Consider the following 26,326-nt stretch of genomic DNA (forward strand, 5'->3'; position numbering starts at 1 on the left):
GGGGCGGGCACGGCATAAAAATCAAGCCAGATTTAAAATAGATTAAATTAAGTCATAATAATATGATACAAGTATTTGGGTTAAAGCCCTGTGAGGTAATAATTTAAAAAAATAGGGGCGAGCCGTCAGGCAGTGGCGCAGACGGCCTGCCGCGGGTCCCGGGCCGGGGGATTGGGTGGGCGCTCGTGGGCCGAGCTGGTGGGCTAGTCGCTGAGGCTTCTCGGCCGTTCGGGTCTTCCGAGGTGAGATGGTTTCTCTGCGGTGAGTCTCGGAGGGCGGGGGTTTGTTTCCCACGGCTCCTGTTCTGAGCTCGGGGGAGACTGTCCTGAGGCGAGAGGGGAGCGGACCGGGTGCCGGGGCCAGGCGGAGGGGCTTCCCGGAGCCGCAGGGTGAACCCCCTGCCCCTCCGTGAGGCTGCGGGGAAGCTGGTCTCGCACCCGGCAGCTGCCCGGCGGTCCCCGCCCTCCTGGCTAGAAGGAGCTGGACAGCTAGCGTTCAGCAAAAGGAGGGGTGTGGAGGGGAGGGCAGGCCAGGTAACGCACTGGGAGGAGCGAGAGTCGGCTGGAGAGCGCGCCGGAGGTGAGGGCGAAGGTGAACATAAACCGTGAGATCCGCCTGTGCCCGGAAGACTGGTGAAGTCGTAACTTGCTGCTTTCCGGAACGTCCTAGGGGAGATGCCAAACAGATAATCCAGTTACTGTATTTGGTTCACTAGTAATGCCACATTTGCTCACTGAGTGTGCTGTCGAGTTATCTCTCTGCTCGTGTCTTATGCAGGCTGACGCTGAAGTTTATTCTGCCGAAATCAGGAACCGTGATCGGGAAGCATGGGAATCCAGGAGAAACAACTGCAAAATTAATATCCTCCTAGAGGAGCTCGGGTAAGGAAACAGGCACCCACATTGAGACATTACCATATAAATGTACAGCGATCTTTCCAATAGGATTAAGTGTGAGGTGGAGTACCATAGAAGCAGAGATGTCTAATAGAGGTCTCAAGTCCTTTTTAAAGTTATTGGCTGAAGGCCCATGCACTGGCTTCATTTGTGTATTTTTGTAAATAAACGGCCCATAGCTTTCATCGTATTGTCAATGTGTACTCCAGACAAAGTAAGAATAAATACTGTAGTCTATTGGCAGAAAACAGTTTTGTTTTGCATGACTTCATGCAGGATAAGGTAGGTTGGTTGCTTTGATAAAGGTTGCTTTGATAAATGGATTGGCCAAGATTATATCTACTTATTTTGTAAATGGTTTCAAAGCTTACTTTTTGATCTCTTATTTGTCAGAAGATATTCTCAGTCATAATATTGAATAATAATGTTTACCCCTTTATGTCTAGAGAAAATTCATTCAACAAATATCGTATGCCAGGCTCAGTGCTAGATTCTGAGACTACAGCTGTACACAGGATAGATATGTTCTCTGCCTTCTGAAACTTTATAGAAAGAATATGAAATATAAAAAAGGAAACAACCTCCAACTGAGCTTTGGAATTAAACATTTTCTTTTCCTTCATCTAGAGAAAAAGAGATACGAACGATACATGGTATAAATGTTTTAAAATTTTCCTGTATGGTATGTATTTAACAAAGATGTCAAATTTGCCAATAATCTATTGTACTACAAACTATACATGAAAACTTGGTGCCATGCCCCCTCCTTTGATTTGTAGATTACACATACATTTTGTATGTGTATATGTTATATATATGCATATTACTAATTTGTTGAATGTTAGTAGAGCTTCATTTCTCATGCTTAGATTGTGAGAGTTCTAAAATTCTTTTCTTGCACCTCAGTGGATCTTTCACATATCATTTTAGAAACCTCTGCTCTAATGAGTAGCCTTTCAATCCTGGCCTGAGTTTTTTCTTCTTCGTATGCTGTCCTTGAATGATGTGTCTAAGGGTTTTTAAGTAATTTCTTTATACTAATGTGATATCTAGTTGACTCTCTATAACCTTAAATAGCAAACATTTTATTCTGACTGGTATTTTGGGAATCTTTTCCTTTGGCTAAATGTTCATTAGACATGAGCCTTTTGGCCTTGCTCACCTCCTTGTTAGGGATGTTGCACAATCCCTTTGTCTTTTTATTGATGGATTCCTAGAAGACTTTCAAAAATGTTAACTACCAAGCATAAATAGAGCCAGAAATATTTATCTTAAAACCAAACTATATCTCTTATTTTCTACTCGTGTAAGAAAAAGAATGGATGAAAACAATTTTTTTAAAGTTTCCTTTAACCTAACTTGTTCCAAATTAATTTAAAAGAGATGACCAATAAAATATTGGTCTTTACTCTGCAAACTATGTGCTCCTCATAATCTCACATTTACCTTTTCAGGAAGAGGATGAGTGATATTCCACCTGGAATGGAGTTGTGTCCTTATTGTAAGAAGCCATTTAAACGATTAAAATCCCACTTGCCACACTGTAAGATGATAGGACCAACCATACCTGCTGATAGAAAGGTTTATGAGTCCAAGCCAGGTACACTCCCACGTGCTAAAAAAATGAAAGAACCAATCAAAGATTTAATGAAAGCTAAAGGGAGAGAGTTGGAGACAGAGAGTGAGGAAAGAAATACTAAGTTGATAATAGACAAACCAGAACAGACAACTAAATCCTTTCCACTACCACCGGTTGGCTTGGAAAGAGCTAATACTACAGAGGCAGATAAAGACATCAAGAATCAAATTCAGCTCTCCTGCAAAACATTAAAGAATTCTGAACCAAAGACTGCTTTCCAAGGAGAAACCAAGGCTCAGTTTTATGCATCAGAGAACACCTCTCCTAAAAGAGAACTTGCCAAAGATTTGCCTAAATCAGTGGAAAGTGGATGTAATCCTTCAAAAACTGAAGTATCTTTACCGGTTGGCTCAATGGAACCTTCCTTATCAAATCAAGGTAGAAAATATTCCTCAGCCATACCTAATGATGTACAAACCACTTCTGCTGATCTTAAATTGGATAAAATTAACCCCCAAAGACAGGAGCTTCTAGTAAAATTACTAGATGTGCCTATTGGTGACTGTTACAGTTCTCCAAAGAACCTCAGTGATGGAGATAAAAGAGTAAGAACATCATTGTCGAGCAATGAGAGAAATTCCAAAGGCAGGGATCACCTCTCAGGAGCCTCTACTGATGTCAGAGACAATGAGACTCAGGAAAAAGACCCAGAATCACTAATTTTAAGCCTTAAAATTAGCTCGTCAGGTAAAATCCGAGTCATGGAGAACCAAGAAAAAGGACTTTGCCTTGGAGTTGAGGTGTGTGGGAACAAAGGAAATGCAGAGCAAAGTGAGTCTGCGACAGAAATGCAGGAATGGACTGCCATCAGCAGTGGCTCTGAGAACTTCAAAACTGATGATTCAGCCACAGAGAAGAAATCTCAAGGTGAAGGACATTTAAATTTGTGCATTCCAAGGGAGACAGCTGACAGTGAATTTTTTTCTGTATCACAGTCAAGTAGTCAAAGTCCTGCCTCTCTGGCTACAAAATTTCTCCAAGAAGAAAAAGCAGAAGCCTGCAGTCATAATGGAGTCCCTGATGTAAAGGCCTTATTGGAAAGTAAGGGACAGGTTTCTCTGGAGCCCAAATCTGGCTGTCAGTTTCAAGCATTGCACACTGGATGCCAACAGCCTCTACATTCAGCCCCGCATCACACTTCTAAGAGCCCCTTCATCAATGATGTTGCAGCTGCTGACAGAAAGACCCCTCCCAGCTCCATGGGGCTAGAGTGGTTTCCAGAGCTCTATCCTGGTTATCTTGGACTAGGAGTGTTGCCAGGGAAGCCCCAGTGTTGGCATGAAGTGGCCCAGAAACCACAGCTCATCAGTCCCCAGGGGGAAAGACTCTCAAAAGGTAAACGAGCTCATTTTCAAGGGCCACCTAACCCATCCAGAATGCTCTGTACCTTTTGAATTTTTAAGGGCTCGAATAATAATATTTTTACTCATTTAGCTTATTTTTACCTAGGCATTCCAGTGCACTGCACTTACAATTGTTCTGAAAGCATTACTTGGCTCCAGGCATCAGTAGTGGTGGTTTATCACTCTCCCTTCCCCTCCACCAGGAAGGCGCTAGGGCAGGCTGGTAGTATCGATAGCAGTTGAGTTTCTACATTGGGAAGAAGCATAGCAGTAGAAATTAGATGGGTATTCAAACTGACATAAAGACTTCAGAATTCACCTAAATAGGACAAATACCGTGTTCAAAATTCAGTCATTACCAGGTTGTACAGGAAACGGGTTCCAGATTTATAGTCAAATGCAACATCTAGGAATTTAGAGTAGCAAAGAAGGTATAAGCAGAAGCTATTTCTGGAGTTGGTGGTAGGATGCAGTTAAAATTGGCCAGGTAAAGGCAGGCAAGGCAGATAGAGGGAAGTGGAGGCTCAGGAGATGAACCAGTTAAGATTAAGGACCAGGAAGAGAGGATATGGCAAAGAAGGTTTAGAAGTCCAGGTACTGGAAAAAGTAAGTCAGGGAGACTAGGACCCAAGAGTAGAACCAGAGATTGAGTCTTAGACATGGGAGATTAGGTAAAAAGGACCTGGGGGAAAGGAGTGGACATTGAAACTGATACTGATTATGAATCAATCTGTTCAGAAGCTTCCTAGATGCTCCTTGCCGAGGGATAGAACAGGTTAACGAGGGTAGGTTGGGACCCAGATAAGAACTGGGAAGTTCCTTTCAGTCATTTCAGGTGTCCTTGCTTTTCTTTGCTGAATCTCATCTTTAGTTTTTAGACTGCCTCTCTAGTTAAAATAAGAATGTTTCTTCATTTTCTGTACAAGCTTTGGATTTTTTTTTTAAAGATATTCTAGGGGCATAGTTAGTGTGAAGTTGCATACATCTCTCTTGTGTAATGGTCATTCCAGGTTTATTTTGACAGGAGACCTACAACAACAGAATGGGTTTGCAGTTGAAAAACTGGTATCATCTCTTCCTAAAGAGGGAGAGTTTTTCCCTGTCTGGTATATTTTGCAAGTGGTCCGTATTCACTAAACCCCTATTTGGCCCCCAAAGCATTTCCTTTTGTATTGTAACTATCCCTTTCTTACGGGTTTCAGAATGGACATGTATAAAGAGCATTGCTAGCCAAAGCTACATTTTCTTTAGCTACCTCGATAGGTACAAGTTTTTCTATTAACAGGCCTGTCATTTAGACCTTTTTGTACAAAATTGTAGTCTCAAGGTCAAGCCCTTTCTCCATACTAAATACAGACTTAATTATATTAACATTTGTGTTGCTTTGTGGTTTTCGAAGTGCTTTCGTCTGTATTTTCTTATTTTGGCCACACAACTCTTGAGAGGTGAGCAGAGTGATTTTATCTCTTATTTTGCAGATGATGAAACAAACAAGCATAGAGAAGATAAGTGATTTGTCCAAGGTCATGTTGCCAGTAAACGGTAGAGTTGCAAGTAGAACCTAGTCTCCTGAGGCCTAGTTTAATCCTTTCCACTAATCGTGTCATTCAGTCAAGTTTGGCTGAATCTATAGCTGGAAGTCAGTAGGTTCAACTGACTGGGGAAGGCAGACAAGGTCAAGGAAGGAGCCACATAGTTCCTGACGCTGCGGAGAATGTGGTTGTACGGTTGAAGTTTTCAGGAGGTTGTTTCTTCCCATTTTTTCCTTAATTTTTTTCCAAGATGAACAGGTTTTATGTCATGCTTTGTTTTTTAAGAGACTCACCTTGCAAGAGAATTATCTTCTATGTCATTTCTTGGAAGCCAACCTATTTCCTTTCATTTTTACTTAATATAATGATCATTTACATCCATTTACCACACCTGCTAAACCTGTCATCAGTTTTTGTTTAATTTATCCTTTATCCTGACAGACCAAACCAAGACCATAAAACTATCAGTAGTAGAGATTGCCTGCTTGTCATTAAATACGGAGAAAAACAGGTGGAAGGAAAATGTGAATCAGTAGCATAAGCCCTCTATTCTGTTTCTGCTTAAGTTATTCTTATACTGAACATAAATAAGAAATGTTTGCTGGTCAGTAATAGGACTAGGTGATAAAACAGGCACATTGACTGTACATAGTAGTGACAAGTTGCAGTGGTTTATTTATAATAGTAGAAAGTCATACTTTTTTCTAAAATGTTTAGCAGGTGATAGAAGATATAAATGATTCATTTTGTGAAGCATGAACATATGAATCATATGGGCACTGTATTCATCAGACCGAAAATAAGTATAGGTCCTGATTGCCGGGGGGCCCTCAAGCCTTTTGAAAAAACTTTTTTTGACCTGGAATAAGTTTGACCTTTAACACTTAGCTGCAGTCCAATCAGTATCAGTTTCAACGTCCACTCCTTTCCCCCAGGTCCTTTTTACCTAATCTCCCATGTCTAAGACTCATTAGTGATCTGCAGAGATCACTAATGCACCTATTTAGAATATGCTTTTCCTGAGACCTAGCCCTGGGAACTTTGGCTCTGAATGTTGGGGAAGGGGGTGGGTTTAGATGAACTGTCACAGTGACTTCTGTTTGGAACCGTAGTTCCTTTGTTGGAAAGAAGTTCGACTGATATAAGGAGTTTGGAACCCCCGACCAGGCTTACAACCTCCAACTTCTCTCTAATGATGCTTTTGGAAGCTGTACAAAAAGGTGAGGCTGGAGTTACTGACTGTTGGATTCTGTTGCTGGTTCCAGGCATTTGGAGAAGTTTCTCTTTCTTTAGGCTGTTATAACAAAGCTGAGGAAAAGAGAAAAAAAAAGTTTGTTGTCTTCCTAGTCTTCGGTTTGTCTATTTTCATTTTGGATTGTGATGTAATGAAAGCACCAAAGCTGATATAATAGCAGCTTCCACTTACTGAACAGCTTTTTTTCCCCTGAAGAGACAGTGCCTTACTCTGTTACCTAGCTGGAGAGCAGTGGCATAGTCATAGTTCACTGCAGCCTCGAACTCCTGGGCTCATGCGATCCTCAGCCTCCTGAGCAGCTAGGACTACAGGCACATACCACCATGTCCAGCTAATTACTAAGTTTTTTGTAGAAACAGGGTCTCGCTGTGTTGCCCAGACTGGTCTCAAACTCCTGGCCTCAAGTGATCCTCCCACCTCAGCCTCACCCACTACTGGGAATACAGGCCTGAGCCACTGCGCCCAGCCCAGTGGCCTGCCTTTCCCTTGCCCACATCGATCATGCCTCCTGTAGCCAGGAAGATGCTATACCTCAAGTTAACCAATTGTATTAGTCTCCTTCCATTAACAATTTTAACCAAACTCCCCAAAAGAAGAGTAACTACTTTAAATGTAACCTTTTTATCTGTTTAAAATGTGTGTGTGTGTGTATGCATGTATGTAAATTCTCTGAATTACAATCCCATGGCCCAGGTTAACTGGGAAAACTTGAGTAACTCCCAGATACCGGCCCTAATTCCAATTCCCTGTAACATTTGGCCCTGTTTCCTTTTGCACAGGCTGGCTTAGGTGCAACACCACCATAAAGAAGAGTGGAGTCGGCGGTATCACCATGCTCTTTACAGGGTACTTCATGCTGTGTTGTAGCTGGAGTTTCAAGCATCTGAGTAAGCCTTTCTGTATTTTTAGCCATATTACAAGTCACATCCCGTTATAGGGACCTCCAAGGGATTCTTTGAATTGCTTTTCCTATTACAGTTTTGCAGTATCTTACATGCCCTGTGAATGAGCTATTGCCTGGGAGCTCTCCCGTTTTTTTATTAGAGGTTTTGATTATAATGGCCTCTGTAAGATTTGACTAGAATCTGCATAATTGCCCTTGTCCTTCATTTAATGTTGTCACTGATCTGGTGGTGGTCCTGTTTTTTTCTCCCTTAAGCTGTTTTCCTGCTAGAAGGGAAGGTGCTCTCCTTGGTGCCTAAGAATTCCTTTTTAGCACTGAAACCAAACAGCTTTATACCGTAAAGGAGAGGAGGCGGCGGAATAGAACACAGCTGTCACTCATCAATGTGTCTAAGACTTACAGCTGTCTTAGTTAATCTACTTTGAGCATTTAAAAACAAACACCCTTCTGGTTAGGAGTTCTGGCTTGTACCAAGTCCTAACCAGAAGGAAAATGCCTAAATTTCATTTCTCTTTTAATTCAAGATAGCTTTGTTCATTTTTTAAAATATTGTATTGTAAATATATATCCTTTTGGTTAAAAAGAAAAACATTATAGGAGGATATTCAAAAAGTCTAGTATTTTTCCACAATTAAAAAAACAAGCCCACTTTCAGTGTAAAAATACAAGATAACTGAACAATAAAGGCCAATAGACCGGTCTGAGTGGCTCACTTCTGTAATCCCAGCGCTCAGAGAGGCTGAGGCAGGAGGATCACTTGAGGTCAGGAGTTGGAGACCAGCCTGAGCAAGAGTGAGACCCCATCTCTACTAAAAATAAAAGAAATTAGCCAGGGGTCGTGGCGCATGCCTGTAGTCCCAGCTACTTGGGAGGCTGTGGCAAGAGAATCGCTTGAGCCCAGGAGTTTGAGGTTGCTGTGAGGTAGGCTGACACCATGGCACTCTAGCCCGGGTGACAGAGCGAGACTCCATCCCAAAAATAAATGAAGGCCAATATAATTCACACACTGGATAATAAGACTTCTTTAAAAACAATGAAGATTCGACACTAAGTGGAGTTGTGTGACCACTCAGTGTGTAGTGAGTAGGAGGGCAGGTGGAAGAGCAGCACGGGGCTGCAGGGCGCCCGTGTACACTGGCTCGGATGGCCTTGCTGCGGGCCTGAGGAAAGGGAATGCCTCCCCTGTCTTCCTGCATAAATGGAGAGGCCCAAAACCAAGAGTCATTTCTCCCACAAAAAAGAAGGGCTTTCCTTAAAACTTTACCAATCTGAAAGGGATTATTTAGTTGATACCTGATATTAGTAGGTAGATATTTATTAGATGTGATATTTTTCACCTCTCTAAATTCAGACTGAAAAAAGTGAAGCAGAAACTGCTTGTGCCTAAGACTGTTTCTGAATTTATCAAACAAAAATAAAATGGAATGATCTGTGGAGGCAAGAGATAGAAACAGTGGATAGAAGTGGCTTCTTGAATCCTTACACTTATCTGTTTATCCAAAGAGCTGCAACGCTGGCGCAAATAGTGTTGGCCTGGACGTCACTTAAGAAACTGCAAGAGACGTACGGTGGAGACGGCTGCAATGCATATTTAACAACTTAAAATTGTATTGGGGAGAGGGAGTGAAAAGAATAAAATTATTGGAATCTAAAACAATTATATAAAAAGTAAATTTTTTGTTAATATGGACAGATCTGGTTCTGTCTGGATGCTTTTGGCTTGCTGTCAAAAGTGAGAGTTATTGAAAAAACAAGATTTGTTTAATCATAAAGTTGTTATTCAAGGAGACATGAAGTTATTCAAGGAGATGGGACGATGACAGGGTTCGTTAAAGTTAGAAGCTATTTCTCAGTAAAAACCAATATCTCAATTTTAAATCTTTTTCCCTAAAATTGTTCTCTAAACCTTGGTGTTTTACCAGTCATCTGTAAGAGATACTAGACTACACATATACTGCTGTAGGATAGTAGAATTGGCAGAAAATGGGCCTGCATCCATCCAGCTCTTCCCCTTGGGAATGCTCGGGCTCTTTGGGGCCCTTGAGCAGATCATATAGGTGTGAGAAACACAAGAGCAAAGGGTGGGCACCTGATTTGCAAGTGAGCCTACAAAAAAACCCTGCAGATACTCTTTACAAGTATTTTTTAAGCTGATTAAAATAAATAGCACACTAAATAGAATGTTAAATCACCTTTTATGCATCTTAAGTGAGTATAATAGTGAACAGATAGTTTCTGTTTATCAGCTTTTCCTGGAAACTTCAGAATCTCACCTCTGTCGCTTCTCAGGAATTTCCATGAATTACTGAATTAGTTAGGATTGTTTTTGGCTGGTGGGTTTTCTGTGTCTCTTCTGCCCATCAAAATATTCAGTGTCTCTCTGATTCTTTTTGGCCCCTAGAGAGTAACATGGATACTTGCAGATAGAACAAGCTTTGAGGAAATGTAACCTAGGCAGTGTAGATGGATAAGTATTCCTCCAACTTCCTTTCCAACATAGGGGGTTGGTTATATCACACACACTTCTTTCTCAGCTTTGCCCGTGATCTCCTCATGCCAAAATACATGAGGTCATTCCCTATTATGTCCCAGCTCCTTCAAAACTACAGAAAAGCTGGTGTGCTGTTATAATGCCAGTGTGTATTTACTTACACGTTGTTTCCTTCTCTCCCCTCAAAACTTGAATGCTGGATCTGCTGCTTTATCTCCCTTTCCTATTCCCAATCCCTTGCCCCTCTCTAATTATCCCGAGTGGGAGTAATTCTGCAACGAATTCTCATGGTTAAGGAAAGGCATTTGGCAGTATATCCATGTCTACTAGAATTCTCCGTAAGGAAAAAATCATGGTTGAGGGGAAAAGTTCCATATTTAGTTATTTTAGCTTAATATTACTAAGAACTTCTTTGGGACCCAAAAATAGTCTCTTTGCTTTTGAAACAGCTTTGTGCCCATTCTCTGTAATGCCTTTTGAGAGAGACACTTAAGGATTCTCTGGGCACCTCGTCATTTGTTCTTACTTGAGATCAGGGCCTCTCAGGGGGAGAAGGTAGACGAAAATGACCTCTCAACAGTGTCCTCTTGCCCGTTCCTCTTGAGCAGCTGTCAGCGGACTACCACGGCCCACAGGCCACATCCAGCCCACTGCCTGCTTTTGTAAATACAGTCTTGCGGGAACACAGCCCTGCTCATTCAGCAAGGTGCTGCCAGTGGCTGTTCTGTGCTATGGCAAAGTTGAATAGTTGCAGCAGAAACCATATGCCCCAAAAAGCTGAAACTATTTACTGTTTGGCCCTTTATGGAAAAACTGTACCGACCCCTGCCCTGGAGGAGTGTGGCCCCTCTGTGTGTTGGCGTGGTGAAGACAACCAGGGACCGCTGCTCTAAAGTACTTTTGGATTAGGAGGCACATTTAAGTGGAAGAAGCCTTTCTTGACATGACTCTAGTACCTCAGTGTCCTGTGTTGCCCCCCAAACTACCCATAAGTACAGTGGTAGCACAAAGGAGTACCTTGTCACCTCCAACATTTTTTTTATCAGGAACATTTATATGACTACTGTAAACAAGCTATTTCATTTGTCACAGTCAGAATAAACTAGTATCGTTTGTCACAATCAGAATGCTAAAAACAAAGACGTTTAACTTAATCGCAACATTTTACATCCCTGAAAATAAGTTCCTTAATGAGAAAAAATATGATCCATTAGTCCTAAAGGGCTATCTGCCTCATAGTGCCAAGTTTAGGACAAAGGTGAGATCCTATAGTCATAGGAAAACGGCTTTTTGTTTGACGTTGGTTGGTACCAAGAATTCTAACTCACATATGGTAGAAAAGAACAAAAAAATCTTAACTGACTCCTTTGAATTGGATGCTGACAATTGATTCTTAAAGTGATGTGGGTGACTTCCAAGAAGCCACTGGAAATATTTCCACTTTCTGGAGTCATTTGTACGTGTCCACAAAGTAAGGAAGGGCAAGCCTGTCTTACCTACTCATTGCTGCCATCTGCGTTGGGAAAATAATTGAAGACCTTTTATCAAGTCTTTTAAAGATCCCTTCAAAATAGTTTAAGGGAGTTGTTGAGATAAGCTGATAGCTGACGATTCTTTCCTGAGACTGAAATCTAAACAAACTCAGCGTGATCAGGGAGTATATGTCCTAGCTCTGGTTTGCAATGCTGATGTAAACTTGCCTGGTGAGGATACATTTCTTGTTCACATATGCAAATATCCCTGTAAATTCAGTTGCACAGCAGCCCCAACCATGTATATGATCAGCAGATTAAAAGCTTTATCCAGAGAGACTGGAGATTCTTTTCAAACCTGGAATATTGGACAAGTAAGACTTCATTACCTGCAGAAGCCATTATGCTTCCGGTGTAAGGGGGGGTAACTACTCATCTTTTCACACAAAGCAGAGAGAGAAAGAATGCCTTTAACGTGATTACGTGATTTACCATTTTCAACAGCCTTCTTCATTTTGTCTCTTACAATCATGCTCTCCCCCTCTGTGGCACTGGTGAGGGCCTCCCTAGGTAAGCAGCAACGCTTAGATTTCGCTTCCAGGGCAGCAGCTTGAATTCCTACACAAGTCATCCTGCAATGTGCATAGAAATTCACCATGAGAATCCATACACGCAATCCATATCCTCCTCCCCGCCCATCCTGCGGAAGAGTTACGGTGACGCGCGGGCTACCCTCCATCCCTGAGAAGACTTGCTGTTGAAGGTCCCGTTATTGAAGGCTGGAAGTAGCGGCATCCGTGAACACCCTGCTGTGACTCACATGTGGCTTCTGTAAGGTAGATTAAGCCTGGTACTGGCTACTTAGTTCAGTCCTGAATAATAATATCTGAAATACGGAGTTTACTGGGGAAAGTATATTTTTTTCTAATACACATTAAAATATTTAGCTATTAAAAAAATCATGCAGTATCAGCAGGCTGTTTTACACTTAATGGGGAACTCACATATTACTACCAGCACTCTTCATAATAAAAATATTTGTAAAAAATAAAAAGTATTCCCCTGAGCTGATCATTTGCTTCTTCTAGAATTTTTCCTGTGAAATGGGTGAGTGTGTGCCTGGACAAGTTATCCAGTTTACTGCAGCTTCCTTTGGACTGTAAATTGGGGATAATTATGCCTACTTTGCAGAGATTTGGTGAGATTAGAAGACTTACATCTGTTCGTCCCAGCAAGGTCTGACCTAGCAGGAACTCAGTGGTAGCCGCTGTTCTAGAACGCTGGTTCACTTACAGGATAGAAGGAAAGAAAGCCACACACAACCTGTTGTGGCATCATGCTACGTACAGATTCCAAACGGGAACCGAGGAAGAGGCCCCGCCGCAGTCCTCTCCAGCGTTTGGGTGCTTGCTTTGTGCCAAGTGCCGTGCAAGTTCTTTACGTGCATTTTCTCATTTTGTCCTCGCGGCCCTGTGATGTGATGCTATCTGACTCATTTTCCAGAATGAGGAAACAGGCTTGAGGAGGTCAGTTTTCTACAGAGCTCTGTGCTGTTCGTCACTTAGCAGCCCAGAGTGGTTTGAACTGGTGGTCAAACTGCCAAATCTCACTCCTGGGCTGCATTCTTTTAGATTGCCTTAACCTCTGACCCTCCAGCCCTAGGCAGGCCAGGCACCTGTCTCTTCACCTACCAAAGGTGGAAGGCTGGTCCCCGCTCCTGCCTCGTAATGCTCTTCTCTGTTTCTCCAAAAGGCTCAGCTCGGCCACCGCTCTGCTTTCCCAGTGGGTTAGGTTGCACTGGCGCCCGATGACATGATGGCGTGGATAGTACACCACTGACGTTCCACGTCACTACCTCCCCTCCCCAGGATGAGCCTCTTTTGTACCATCTACTGCCCCATAATACTCCACATAAGGCACAGAATATATTCTTAAATTTAAATAAGCCATACAGGGAAGCAGCTGTCATGCTAAAGAAAACCACTTGATTTAATTGCCAGTTTCTAGCAGCAGCGGAGGCCATGTGCGCAAGAACTGCCGCGTGCACCCAGAACTGTCTGTAGGAGCACAGGAGCCGGGTGGAGTATAACAATCGTGGATTTCCTGAATACTCGAGCTTTTGGTTTTACGTACGTTTTGCTCCTCTGTTTTATGGTAATTCATTCCTGCCACAGTCATCTGCCTGCAATCTGTTGTATTTTTAGTCGCTGGTTCACTTACAGGATAAAAGGAAAGAAACCTACACACAGCAGGCTACTTCTGCATGACAGGCTCGCTCTGGAACATCAGGAACGGAATCCCATGGTGGGGCCATTGAGCATCTTCACCAGAACATCTTCCAGTTTCCAGACGGTGGGTTAGTTTTTGATAACTCCCACCAGTTGAGTCTCACTGCACTTACTGGCATAATGGCCTGGTTTTCGACACTAAAAGAGAAAAAGTTAATGGCATGACTTTTGTAAATTCCAGTCTCGAGAGAAAAATTCTGAATGGTCTAGGGAACCACAGGAGATAGCTGGCTTTCTGAGGAATTGAATGGATTCTGCTCACAAATGAAGCTTATTTCAGGCCTAAAAGAGACCTTGATATTCAGGCCCAGCACCACGATCAGAGAACAAGGCTCTAGGCTTTCAAAGGCCCATAAAATCAAATGTGCAAGAAAGTCAGTTTCTGCCTCTTAACCTGTCACCCTGCAGAATGGAGAAATCAAAGCTGTGAACAATTTAGAAGCTATCTCAAGACTGAAGGTACGATAAAACCATCTTGGCTTTTTTCTTCCTTATAAACCAGAAGATAGCAAAAAAAGAAATCCAAGGTGCTATATTTCTTTGCTTAACCAAGAACTCTGTCCACTGCTGCAATCTTAAGGACGTTATGTGTACACATAACTCAGTAGGGAACAGAATGGGAAATGAAAGACAACTGTTTCTTTTAAAGAAAGTCTTAATCTGACTAAAGATACAAATAGGATAGCTTGTTGAGGCTTCCCACACTGTAACGTTTGGTTCACCAGAATCAGCCCATTCTCTCTGCAGTTTTCTTCTACGCTACAGAAAAGGAATCTCGTTCTCTAGCTCTCTGGTCAGCCCCCTCCCCTCCCAGCCCGCAGTGGACACCGGCCCAGCCCTGTTAGCTCCTTTGCTCACCCTGTAGCACAAGACCTGCTCGTGCGCCCTGGGCTGCAGGCAGGAGAACAGGTGCCCCTGGGCCCTCTCCCGAGGGTGGAGGAGCCGGCACTCTGTCGGGGAAGGGGGCTCCTGAGCTTCCGCAGCAGAAGCAGGAGGTGCTGAGTCCCGGGGCTGGCTGACAAGCTGCAGACAGAGCGAAGTCGTGGGGAAACACCTGCAGATGGCTCCTCTGCAGACACGGTGACTTTACACTGAGGGCCTGGGCAACAGCCGTGCGTCAGGGTGAAACCAGGGTTCGAAATGCCCTTAGTTACGGTTTTAGTTGCCAAAAGCGCAGCTCTCCATGAAAGTTAGAAAGGGAGCTGTGAATTCCCCATGGTCCGGCAGATCAGATCGCTTCCCACCCCTAGCAGAGGCCCCTGGGAGCCCGCGGGAGCCACCTTCCCCCTGGCCGCTGCCCTCCCAGCTCCAGCGTGGGGCGGCCCCAAGCTCAGTAGCTGCCCCAGCGTCTGCTGTGCTCCTGCTTGGCCTCTGTCACACTTAAGTGGGGACCCAACATTCAGTCGCCCAGACCAGGGGTCAGCAAGCTTCCCTATAGGTGACAAAAGAGTAAAAAAAAACATATATATGTGTGTGTGTGTGTGTGTGTGTGTGTGTGTATTTTTTTTTTTTCTCAATAGTAAATATTTTAAACTGTGAGGTGAGCCATCAGGTCTGTGTTGCAACCACTCAATTGTGCCCTTGGAATCTCCAGAATAGCCATGGCAACATGTAAATAAAAATAAACTATGAACACTGGAATTACCGTTTTCACATGTCACATAATGTTCTTTTGATTTATTTTCTCCCCAACATTTTAAAAATCATTCTTCCCAGCTGTACAAAGACAGGCAGTGGCCACACTTGGCCCGCAGGCTGTGGTCTGCTGACTCCTGGTGTAGGCTCTCGGCGCCTGCTGTCCGCAGGGACAGTAAGTACGTCTCCGTGGGGACGGAGCACATCTGTTTCCATAGGGAGCGGGCACATTTCTCAAGCGGGGCTGGCCCTGACTCAGAAAACCAGCTTTGGACTGCAAGTCCTGAGCTGCGCCCCGTTTTGTTTAAACACAAACACCACGCATGTCTCCGTGCCAAGGAGAAGGAAGGCCTCAAGGGCCGGTCAGCTGAGAAGTCCTGCCCAAAGCAGGGATTGTAGCGGCGGGAGGGGAGTCTGGGAGGAACCACCACATCCGTGTGGCCCACGGCAGCAGGACAGGCGCTTTCCCAGGAGAGTGAGGGCCGCCAGGAGCAGTGCTGGGGAGTAAGCTCTCCCAGGAGCAGAGAGGAGTGTGGGGTGAAGGGCAAGGCCCGTCGGCACCTGCCGACCTGCACTCACCTTCCTGTAACTCGAGTTGAATGAAAGATTCATCCTGGGACTGAGTGCAGAGAGCGAGAGAGACAATTACATCCGAATCGGCCTCCCATCCCCTGCTCGTTAACATGCTCTGCGGCAGCCCGCTGCGGATTTCGGATTTCAGAACCCCTCGGGGCAGGAGCCCTCCCCAGCCAGGGAGTGAGGGAGAACCCAGAGGACTGGGGGGAAACGGGTTAAATGTTTCTACTCTTCTTCCTAGAACAGTTTGTGAAAACATCTACACCCACCCCAGCACGAGCGCACATTAGGAGGAAGGGTTGGAGGTCGCCAGGGACAGGCAGCAGTGCCAGGGGAACACAGTTTACCAGACAGTTCTCCACCACGGGCCAGGGGAGGCGTGGAAGGACCCCGATCCAGAAGGCCAGGCCCGCACTCCGGTGGCAGGTGGTAGTTGAAGGATCGTACTCACTGAGCAAATTCGCACTTAGGTCCCTCAGGGCAGAAGCCAACTAAATAGTTGAGACACATTATTCTGGGGACGTGGCGGTATTTACACAAGGGACCTGCTGGGCAAAGAGAAAATGACCAGAAGGCTCTGCTGCAGCCAGAGGGGAAACACAGGAGAAAGCTTCCTGGAAGGGTATGGGTGCCCACAGGTGCTCCACTAAATGGGGGGCATAAATCTAGTCCTTTCCATGGTGCCCCGAGGCCCCCACTTCTAGCCATGAGACTGAGGTGGGGAAAGGGAACCTTGGAATGTGTTGGGGCAGGTGTCAGCTGGCAAGCCCCGAAATCGCGAGGCTTGGAAGCGTCACCGACATGCTGTGTCTCGGAGGACTTGTGTGGATGCACACTTGACTTTGCCGCCTTTTGTTTATTTAGCTACGGAAGGTACAGCTGAGGAAAGCCAACCCCACAATCCTACTGACGCCCCTTCAGCCACGCTCCCCCCAGGCCCCCAAAACCAGCAGTGCGAAGAGCTCGCAACAACACAACTGAAGGACAAACACGGGTGCTTAGGGCACAGGGACCCTGACAGGGGGCCCTGCCTCCTACGTTTGGCTGGCAGCAAACCAGCTAAAGGTGGGACAAAAAGGGAGGACGTGCTTAAGTGAAACTTAAGGTGGGTAAAAGGAACAGAGAAGAGAGCGCACGTGAACTGAGCGTGTCTTGTGGGCCAAACCCTGTGCCAAGGGCTTCCCGGGGTTAAGTCACCTGTTCAAGGTCAGGTAGTAATATATACTGAAGATAAGATTTGGACCCACACAAGCCTGCCCCGAGTAGCCCGTGGTGCCACGGCAGCCTGGGGAGAACTGCAGAAAGGCCTTCTGCTGGGACTTCGATGCGGCACAGCCTCATCAGGAAAACGGCCCCTCCCCTGCTGAGCCCCCTTCCTGATCACCCGCCTCCCCCAACACGCCCTGTCGAGGCCTCACCATCCTTGCAGAAACCTTGGTCATACCAAGGACAGTCCCGGGACTTGAGAGCAGGCTTCACATGGAGGAAGGAACACTCCTTGTTGTTGCAGTCACCTGAAAATTCAAGCATTTTTGTACGTAAGTGGGCTCCTGGTTTTGGTCACTTCCACCTCCCCACACTGATTTGACCTTGCCCCTCATGTACGTGTAAGCTACTGGCCTTTCTTCTGGTTGCCAGCAGCTTTTGAAGACAGCAAGGTGTGGCTAATCCTTCCTGCGATCTAAGAAGGCTGGATGCCAGTAACATTTGCTAAGCGGGGCGTGGGTGTGGGCGTCCACATCCGGAGGAGTGGGGCAGGACCACGGATCCAGGAGGAAGCACCAGGACTGCAGGCGCGTGGAGGCTCCCAGGGAGGGAGGATTGAGGACACTTATGCATTAAAGGGAGCAGTTGCGTGTGCTGTGACTAAGCCCTCTGTTCCTCTCTGCTGCAAATCCTATACTGCTTCCAGGGCTTAGGGGAGCAGTTCCTTTTGATGGAAATGCCAAGAAAAGCAGGGTCCTGCCTCAAGTTGGCACAGGGATAAAAATAAACACTCCACAGAGGGACACCTGCAGAGTACTAAGCCAGCGTTGCAATCTATGGATTAGACCAAGTCTCGGGTTTAGCTGGTCTCCTGGAAGGAGCCAGCCTGCGGCACAGGCTACCCAGGAGTCGTTCTAAGAGCCTCTTAGATTCCTCCTAGGAAGGAAGGTCTGAAGGAGGCGTGGGGAAGATCCAGCCCACTTTGTGGATGTCTCCAGCTCCGTCCTCCGTCGGAGTCTACAGCTCAATACTTTCTCGAGCTCAAAGGCGCTCCGCAGCGTCTACTCCGCTGGTCTTCAAACCGCTCCAAAGAGATGTATTTTATATGTTGGGCTTCTGCAGAGCGAGGTTTCGCCCGAAGGAGAGTACCGCTCATCCCCAAGGGTGTGAAACCGCCACTCTTCCCCAGCACTCTCATTTCACACACATGGACGCCCGTGTTCAGAGAGGGGAAAGGTCACGTCACATTGGCCGAGGGTTTCTTTGCTCGTCGTCCGTGTGCAGCACTGGGCAGAGTGCTGACTCTGGGCTTGAGCCTTCTAAGGATTCAAAGTGCGAGCACCCCTAGGGCTGGTCAGCATTCGATCCATTTGATCGGTGCAGATCACGGGAAGTCATCTACCCTGGTGTTGCCTTTCTGCCTGAGCCCCGCGCACGTCGCTGCTTTCCTGGCCTGGCCAGCAGGTGGCAGCAGCACTCCAGCCTTCAGCCTGCCCTTCAGAGCTGCCCCAGTGCCTGCCGGAGACCCTGCACATCTGAGCCGCTTCTCCCTTTCCCCCTCCCACACCTCCCCAAAAATACCTTTAAAAAATGAAACAATTTGCATCCAATAAGAATGATAATTACCTGGATAATGATATTACAAAGAGATATTCATTCATTTACTGTAAGAACAGAACCACAGGTTACATATCGTAATAATGGGTGTACATGTCTGCCCCCACTAATCGGAGGTACTTGAGGGCAGAAGGGGGCCTGGTCCTGTTCCTGTGCCCGTTCCCTGCAGCATCTGATCCCCACACGAAACCCAGCCAAGGGGTACTGAAGGAATAGCTAAGTAAGTGGCATTTTAAGTGAAAGAGTTTTATTTGGGCAATGACCAAGGGCAGTGGGGCTCTTGATACCTTTTGTCCCCTCTTTGAAGATGTGCGGGCAGCCCTCAGGAACTGCCACGCTGTCACTTCCCTGGAGCAGGCAGGAAACGGAAGGTTGGCCTGGGAGGGGCTTTTGCTGGTCTAGGGGATGCTCTGCTTTCTTCCCACGTTCCCAGGACCCCCCCAACACTGGCACTATGAGGACAGCTGCCTGGGGGGCTGGGGGGCTGGAGCTGGCTCTAGCCTCATCTGGAAGCTGAGCTTCTTAAGCCAGGGACGTCCCTGAGGATCTGCCAGCGCTCTCTCTGCAGGTCGCTCTTTTTGGAACACAGTTTGAAAACCACTGGACTAGATAGTCCTTAAGGCTCCTTCCGGCTCTGGAAAGTGCTGAGCTGTAGAGTTTTATTGAGAAGGATGAGACCTGAAGCATGTTCACAGATTCCATTGTTAAACGGGGGGAGAGTGGCTACAGCTTCTCCCTAAATAGCCCCCTGATTGAAAGGACAGAAAGAGGACTTGAGACCAGAGGGCGGTAAGATGACGCTGGTCCAGACCTGACCACACGAGATAATTTCAGGGGCTGGACTGCTGCTGCACCCGTGGTTTTATGTTTACAGTTACCTTTTCTTTCTAACAAGTGATGCTGGTTTTCCATTTATGGAAACAACGCAAAGTTTTCTTCTAAAATAAGAGTTAAAATAGCAAGACCACTGAAAGAGCAGACAGTGGCACTGGGGCTTTGTGGGTACAGCGGGCATCGTGAAAGCGGCTCCCCAAACCTGATGTTTGGGAAGCGCTAACCTGGCCCCCCTACCTCACCCCGGGCCTGAGAGATGGCTCATTTGAGATTCATCTCCCAACAGTCAGTCTCGGTGTGTGATTAGCCAGGCCTGGGGAGGGCCACAACCCTCCCTTCCCTTTTGGAGGTAACTGGTGCGCACTTGATCCTGGGGGGTGGGAAGGGCAGGGATGCCGGGGTGCGGGTCCCCTTCCTTACGGTTTGGGGAAGCAGGCACCTGAGGCTCAGACCGTCCTAGCCGGCCTCCTGGGACATGCCCGGCCTTCCTCGGGTGCCCCCTCCCCTGAAACCGTCCTCCCATCTCAGGCCCCACTGCCATCTCCCAGGCGAGGGGCAGAGCCAGGAAGGCACCTTACCGAACTTGGAGTAGAAGTAGCACTGGGGCATCCTGGTGACATCATACTGGTGTAGGAACTTGCAGGGGTCGCCCTTCTTGCACAGCCCACGGAGCCAGTGCTTACACACCACCGTCTTCTCCCCTCGCTCGTGCCGGAACGGGCAGAGCTTCCCTGGAGACACAGCACCCTGCTGGGAGGCCCCTCACCCACAGCGGGGCCCAGCTCGGCCCTCCAGGGAATTCCCCAGAAGAGTGCTGGGGCTCAGTCCTCAGTGGCCCCCACTTTGTCCCTTCACCTGGACCCCAGTGGCAGCTAGAACTGGGATCCAGGGCACCATGAAGGGCCAAGCTGTTGTCTTAACAGGCAGTCGTCCCCACGGACACACCTTTGCCCACCTGTCCCCTCTGACGGACGTACCCTTCTCCAGAGAGCAAACCCCAGGAAGCCCCAGGCTTAGGACAGCTGCCTTCTTGTGCTCCCACAGCACCCAACACCCCCCTATCCTCCTACCAGAGAGCAGGGCCGGGCTCTCCAGACCTGAAAGCACACCCAGCCCAGCCCCTGGCACGTAGTAAGCAAGGCCTGTTGGACTCATGTCTTTAAGAAAAAGAAAAATGTTATGCTTCCTGATTCTAGAGACCTAACACAGTGACGTAGGAGCCAACTTTGCAACACTTTACAAGGGATCTTCCGTGGAAATGTTACATTTAACTATTTTATCATCTTTGCTCAAGTCTGCGTTGTCATCAGCAGGAAGGACACCCAGTTCCTAAGTTTCTAAGCAGGACCAGCCTTATGTATGGCCAAGTCTCTGATGGAATTTGAGGGGTGGGCCCATTAAAAAGTGAGCAAAAGACATGAACAGAAGCTTTTTAAAAGATAGACAGACAAATGGCCAATAAACATATGAAAAAAACTCAATGTCACTAATCATCAGGAAAACGCAAATTAAAACCACAATGAGATATCGCCTTATTCCAGTCAGAACGGCCTTTATTAAAAAGTCCAAAAACAATAGATGCTGGCATGGATGCAGAGAGAAAAGAACGTATACACTGTTGGTGGGACTGAAAATTAGTACAACCTCATGGAAAACTGTATGGAGATTCCTCAAAGAACTAAACATAGACCTGCCATTTGATCCAGCAATCCTATTTCTGGGTATTTTCCCTAAAGGAAAAGAAGACATTTTATCAAAAAGACCCCTGCACACGAATGTTTATTGCAGCACAATTCACAGTTGCAAAGATGTGGAATCAACCTAAGTGCCCATCAGTTCATCAGTGGACTAACAAAATGTGGTACATGTATACTATGGAATACTACCCAGCCATAAAAAAGGACGAATTAATGCCTTTTGCAGCAATTTGGATGGAACTGGAGACCATTATCCTAAGTGAAGTATCTAAAGAATGGAAAAACGAGCAGCACATGTACTCACTACTAAATTGGAACTAACCAATGAGCACACAAGTGCACAGAGGAAAGTAGAACTCAGCAGAAAGCAACCTGGGGGAGGAGGAAGGAGGGGATGGGTGAAAACCTACCTAACATGTATAATGGACGATATCTGGGTGACGGGTACTCTTACAACCATGACTCAAGCATTATAAAGGCGATTCATGTAACCAATTTGTACCCATAATACTTCTAAATTTAAGAAAAGAAAAGAATTTGAGGGGTGGAGAAAGTGTTCTTAAATACCCCCAACCTCCACCCCTGGCCTTTGACTTGATCGGTTCTGACTTTCCACAGTAACAGTTTTGTTTCTTTGCAAGGGGGTGTCACTATGAACCACTACCCTAGAGACTGGATGGGCCGAGCTGAGGAGACGTCACTCAGTTCACAGTCGAGCCTGGAGGGCCCTGGCTGCACAGGGCCTTGGGCGACCAATGAACTCGCTGCCTTTCTCACCCCATCATCTGGGGCTGTCCCCGAAACAAACAAGGCAGGTGGGCAGACATGGCTCCCCGTCCTCCCTGCCTGGGCCCCTCCAGCCTCCCAGCTTCCAGGGACAGAATCATTTGGATCCCAAGAACAGGTCCTAAACTCATTCGCACTAGCAGGATTTCTTAGCTAGATCTATAGGCAGGCTGCGGGGGGCTGGGAACCCCTAAAATGGAGGCAACTATGTATTTCTATGGATGAGACTTTCAGAGGCCCGTGAACCAAAAGAAAAGTTGAGAAACCCTGTATTTGAGGTGGGTCTCACCGGAATGGCTGTGTCTGGGGAGAGGGGCTTCGGAAGAGGGTATTGCTTGTCAAAGTTGGGGCAGGAGAGAAGTGAAAGATACTTTTTGGTAGCATTTCAAAGACTGTGGTCAGAGCTACCTTAGGCCACAAAGAATGGATGGGACAATTGTCCAGTTTCCATACTGGTTCAGAGGAGAAGACTGGGGGAGAAAGAGGCCACTCTCCTGGCTGGGAGGAAGACAGGAGGGAAGAAAAAGGTCTGGGGCCTCCTGGGAACACACAAGCCAAACCCGTAGACACCCCCTCCCCAGCGGGGCGGGTGGAAGGGAATGTCCCCTCCCAGGCAGCCCTGGTTACCTGCAGTACAGGTGCCGCCGAGACAGCGAAGTCTTCAGCGGGAGGTGAGGTGCTTGGTGGAACCACCCACGCGTCCTTTGTCTACCTGCAAGTCTAAAATTCTGCCCCATCGCAGCTTCCCCTCCCCAGGTGCAGATTCCACACACAGCCCACGCCCCGCCCGCTAACTCACCTTTCTCACAGAGCCCTTTAGCGAAGAAGTTGCACACAGCTGAGCCCGACTCTGGAGCGGGAGGGAGAGGAGGGAGGGGAGGGAGAAGGCAGCTTCCCCACAGCCTGTGCACCTCCCCATTGCAAGTCCCACCTAAACCTCCCCTGGGCTCGGGCCTGTGGGCCCTTGGAGGCCTCCAGCCCCCCACACTGAAAGCTCAGCTCTGAAACAGAGGAGACGGAGGGGTTCAAGGCCAGCTCAAGAGCTAGGGAGGCCCGCGTGGCTTCTCTCAATCTGCCTTTTCTCCGTGTCTCTGTTTCTCTGTCTGGAGAATGGGTTACCCGGCAGCCATAGGAGAGAAAAAAAGAAGGGGCTGCGCCGTCAGGGAGCTGAGCAGAGAGGCCTTCGGAAGAGGCTGGAGGCGGGGTGGGGTGGGGGACGGCCGCAACCCTGCCCCACTTACTGTCCATGCCCTGGAAAGGCAGGAACCCAGTGCCCCTTTGCATTTCGACATCCTTCTCGAAGGCGAAGGTAAACCGCTCCAGCCCTGCAATGACCTCTTGCATCTTCCGTCTCCTGCTGGGGCCGCTGAAAGCTGCCAGAGCCCCTGCAGGTGGACCCTATATAGCTCTCCGGCGGCCCTTAAGGGGCCAGGGTCTGATTCCTCCCCCTTCACCCCGATGCCAGCGGCTAGGTAACTGGCAGGAGACTCTCCAGCCAGGGCTGCACAGGAGAGGGCCCGGCTGCCTCACCCCTCCGCCCCATGCAGGTGCAGACGCCCCAGGGCCCTCACCCCCGCACTGTGTACCTAAGTCCCACGCGGTGGGGAGGGATTAGCAAAGGCCCACACACTGCTTATCTCTGCACGTTACCGAACGGGAACACAGCATGTGCGCAGACGTTACCAAACCTGGGCTCGTACTTGGTACGTGAAGACACAGCCACAGGTTAGCAAATGAAGACTTGCACAAACCAACCCCAGCAAGGCTGTTGTGGTTCTGCCAGAGCTTGGGGGCCAGCGGGGACGGGGGTGGGGAGGGGTGCGGAGGGAGGAAGCCCCCCCCAACCTCCCCATTTCTTCCCATAAAGTCCAGCCAACCCCTTTCTCTGGGACCCCTGACACCCCTTTTCTGGCCTGAGTGATGGGCCCCAAGTGAGCTCTTCATGGGAGAAGGGGAAAAGGAATGAAGTCCAGAGAAATCGGAAATAGTTGGATGAATAGCCCTTTGTTTACTTCGCCCACAGTCACAAGCTTGGCTGGAGGGTGGAACCAACCCAAGGCCGGTTGGCCTCTCAGCCAGGATTCCACTGGGCCACCCCGGCTCCTCCCCACCCCTGAGAAAGTGCTTTGTGAACGAAATCTCTATGCAAATGTTGTTTTATTATTATTACACCACCCCTGCCTGCAGGGCTGTGGACATCTGAAAGTGCTTTCAAAGGAGCGTTTTTTTTTTTAGGGCTCTAATTGGACTGGGCTCCCCCCTCTCCCTCTCCCCACTGTCCCTGCTCTGGCCCCAAACTGGCCTTGCCTCTAACTGGAGCTGCTGTTCCCAGAGTCGCATTGGCCTTTGATGTCCATGGACCTAGAACCCAAGCGTCCTCCTTCCCGGGAGCCCCGACACAGCAGGGAGCGGTGGGCAGCCCTGCAGGCCCGCGGCTGAGGACGTGAATGAGCCTGCTGGCTTTTGCTTTCTGCGGCTGTGGCTCCTGGATTTGTTGTTCTTTTGAACTCCAGATCAGAAAAGAAAATGGCTGGAGAGAGAGACACCTGGAGCCCAGGCAGGACTGGGAGGGGCAGGGAAGCGATCCAAGAGTTTCCAGAAGCTTGGGCCTCTGACAACACTGTGGGGGAGGCAGGACTCCAGGACTGCGAGAGGGTAGGGACGAGGGGTCCCTGGGGCAGGAGCCTTGCTCCTCTTGGCCTTGTTCACGTGTGTTGATTAGTAGCCCGAGAATAAGTCCGTCTGTCAACACAGGCTCATTCGAGGCTGCACCAGCTTGGCAGGGCAGACTCGATGAGGAAATCAAGGCCCATCAAGGCCGAGGGCATGAGGCCCAGAGGGTGATAACGAGGGAAGTCAAAGCCAGGCCTCTGACGGTGTCCTTCCCAGAGCTTCCCCTGCGCCTCTCTGTCCTGGGGACCGTGTCCTTGCCTTGGGGACGGACCAGCCAAATGGGAGACGCAATTAACCACATAATGATACAGTAGAGTGATAAGGGGGGTGTCTGGGCTGATGTGGCAGAGTGTCCCAGGGGAGGGGCCATCAGTGCGAAGGCACAGGGCGGGGGGCAACGTGAAGGCTGGGGAGACGGTCGCGGTTTGGTGTGGCAGACGCAGGGCTAGAGAAGGGGAGTGGAGGTGGCCAGGCTGGAGAGCTGGGAGGGGACCTCCTGGGAGCCCCGGAAGGGCTCGGAGGAGGAGAGCAGCACACAGCCCCCGGGAGTGGACTGAGGGGAAGGCGGGGCCGGACGCTGCCTAGGGGATGGTTAAAAAAATATAGTGAGAGCCCGAGGGATGCAGCCTGAGGTGCTTTCTGGGCCTGTGGTGGCCTCCAAGGTTCATGGTAAGCATGAAGGAGACCCCCAGCTGCTCTCCTGGTCAAGGTCCCACCCTCCACCTGAGCCCCCCATCCCACTTCTAGGTGCCTGCACAGCGGAAGGTGGATCCCCTACTCCCGGTGGTTCCTCATCAGTTTGGCACAAGAACGACCGCACCTTGTGTTCATGGCTTTTGCTCATTCAACGTAAGTTCTGTAGTGCATTGAACTGGCTGCCCCAGAAAGTCCAAGTCTCAACGCTCGTACCTGTGAATGCGACTGTTGGAAATAAGGTCTTTGCAGGTGTAATTCGGTCAAGGAGCTCAGCATGAGATCATCCTGGGGCTAGGCTGAGTCCTGAACCCAATAACTGGTGTCCTTGTAAGAGAAAGGAAAGAGGTATTTCAGATACACAGACCCAGAAGGGACACAGAGAGGCCATGTGAAGACAGAGACAGAGACGAGTTACACCAGTACCGTGGACCCCCAAGGACTGCCGGCCACCACCGGAGACCAGGAGAGAGACATGGGACAGATCCCCCTCCTGAAGAAACCAACCCTGATGACACCTTGACTTCGGACTTCTAGTCTCCAGGATGTGACAGAATAAGTTTCTGCTGTTTTCAGCCACCATGTTTGTGGTCATTAGTCTCAGCAGCCCGAGGACACTAGGACACCTTCTCACTTGGAAATTTAGTTTCAGAAAATCTCAGCCCTTTTGCAGACGAGCAAACAGAAGAGCAGAGGAGTGATGATTGCAGAGTCTCTGTGAGGCCGGGGGAGGTGCCCCGTCTCTCCCACCTCATGGCTCTCAAGGTGACCAGCACCCCCACTGCCAAT

At 48.0% G+C, this 26,326-nt stretch overlaps 2 protein-coding genes across 3 annotated transcripts; one reads left to right on the top strand and one right to left on the bottom strand.

Moving 5' to 3' along the window:
• The first annotated feature begins 762 nt into the window (after positions 1 to 762).
• Positions 763 to 9,186, top strand: LOC105824789 (chromosome unknown open reading frame, human C17orf80). 2 transcript variants are annotated; one of them, XM_012662369.1, is made up of 5 exons: positions 763 to 881; positions 2,351 to 3,870; positions 6,523 to 6,630; positions 7,445 to 7,552; positions 9,073 to 9,186. In XM_012662369.1, the coding sequence occupies exons 1-5, from the start codon at positions 772 to 774 to the stop codon at positions 9,093 to 9,095; spliced, it is 1,869 nt and encodes a 622-aa protein (XP_012517823.1). In that variant the 5' UTR covers positions 763 to 771; the 3' UTR covers positions 9,096 to 9,186. The 2 variants fall into 2 exon arrangements, with proteins under 2 accessions (XP_012517823.1, XP_012517824.1); XM_012662370.1 differs by lacking the exon at positions 763 to 881 and adding an exon at positions 1,570 to 1,578.
• A 2,672-nt stretch (positions 9,187 to 11,858) lies between these two features.
• CPSF4L (cleavage and polyadenylation specific factor 4-like) lies at positions 11,859 to 23,578 on the bottom strand. Its single transcript, XM_012662228.1, has 7 exons — positions 23,413 to 23,578; positions 22,971 to 23,021; positions 20,267 to 20,419; positions 17,450 to 17,545; positions 16,483 to 16,576; positions 12,025 to 12,164; positions 11,859 to 11,890 (listed from the first exon to the last, which is right to left on the bottom strand). Exons 1-7 carry the CDS (start codon positions 23,513 to 23,515, stop codon positions 11,859 to 11,861), a joined length of 669 nt encoding a protein of 222 aa, XP_012517682.1. The 5' UTR covers positions 23,516 to 23,578.
• Between the last annotated feature and the right edge of the window lie 2,748 nt (positions 23,579 to 26,326).

This window comes from Propithecus coquereli, unplaced genomic scaffold, assembly GCF_000956105.1.
Source record: "Propithecus coquereli isolate 6110/MARCELLA unplaced genomic scaffold, Pcoq_1.0 Scaffold76, whole genome shotgun sequence".
In the NCBI taxonomy this organism is placed as follows: domain Eukaryota; kingdom Metazoa; phylum Chordata; class Mammalia; order Primates; family Indriidae; genus Propithecus; species Propithecus coquereli.

Excerpts from the sequence above, each read along its gene's own strand:
- LOC105824789 (XM_012662369.1), top strand. The coding sequence starts at position 772 with ATGCAGGCTGACGCTGAAGTTTATTCTGCCGAAATCAGGAACCGTGAT. Across the intron at positions 3,871-6,522 it reads GGGGGAAAGACTCTCAAAAG|TTCCTTTGTTGGAAAGAAGT; the intron begins GTAAACGAGCTC and ends TTGGAACCGTAG. Across the intron at positions 7,553-9,072 it reads CTGGAGTTTCAAGCATCTGA|AGCTGCAACGCTGGCGCAAA; the intron begins GTAAGCCTTTCT and ends GTTTATCCAAAG.
- CPSF4L (XM_012662228.1), bottom strand. The coding sequence starts at position 23,515 with ATGCAAGAGGTCATTGCAGGGCTGGAGCGGTTTACCTTCGCCTTCGAG. Across the intron at positions 20,420-22,970 it reads TAAAGGGCTCTGTGAGAAAG|GGAAGCTCTGCCCGTTCCGG; the intron begins GTGAGTTAGCGG and ends CTGTGTCTCCAG. Across the intron at positions 16,577-17,449 it reads CCAAGGTTTCTGCAAGGATG|GTCCCTTGTGTAAATACCGC; the intron begins GTGAGGCCTCGA and ends TTTGCCCAGCAG.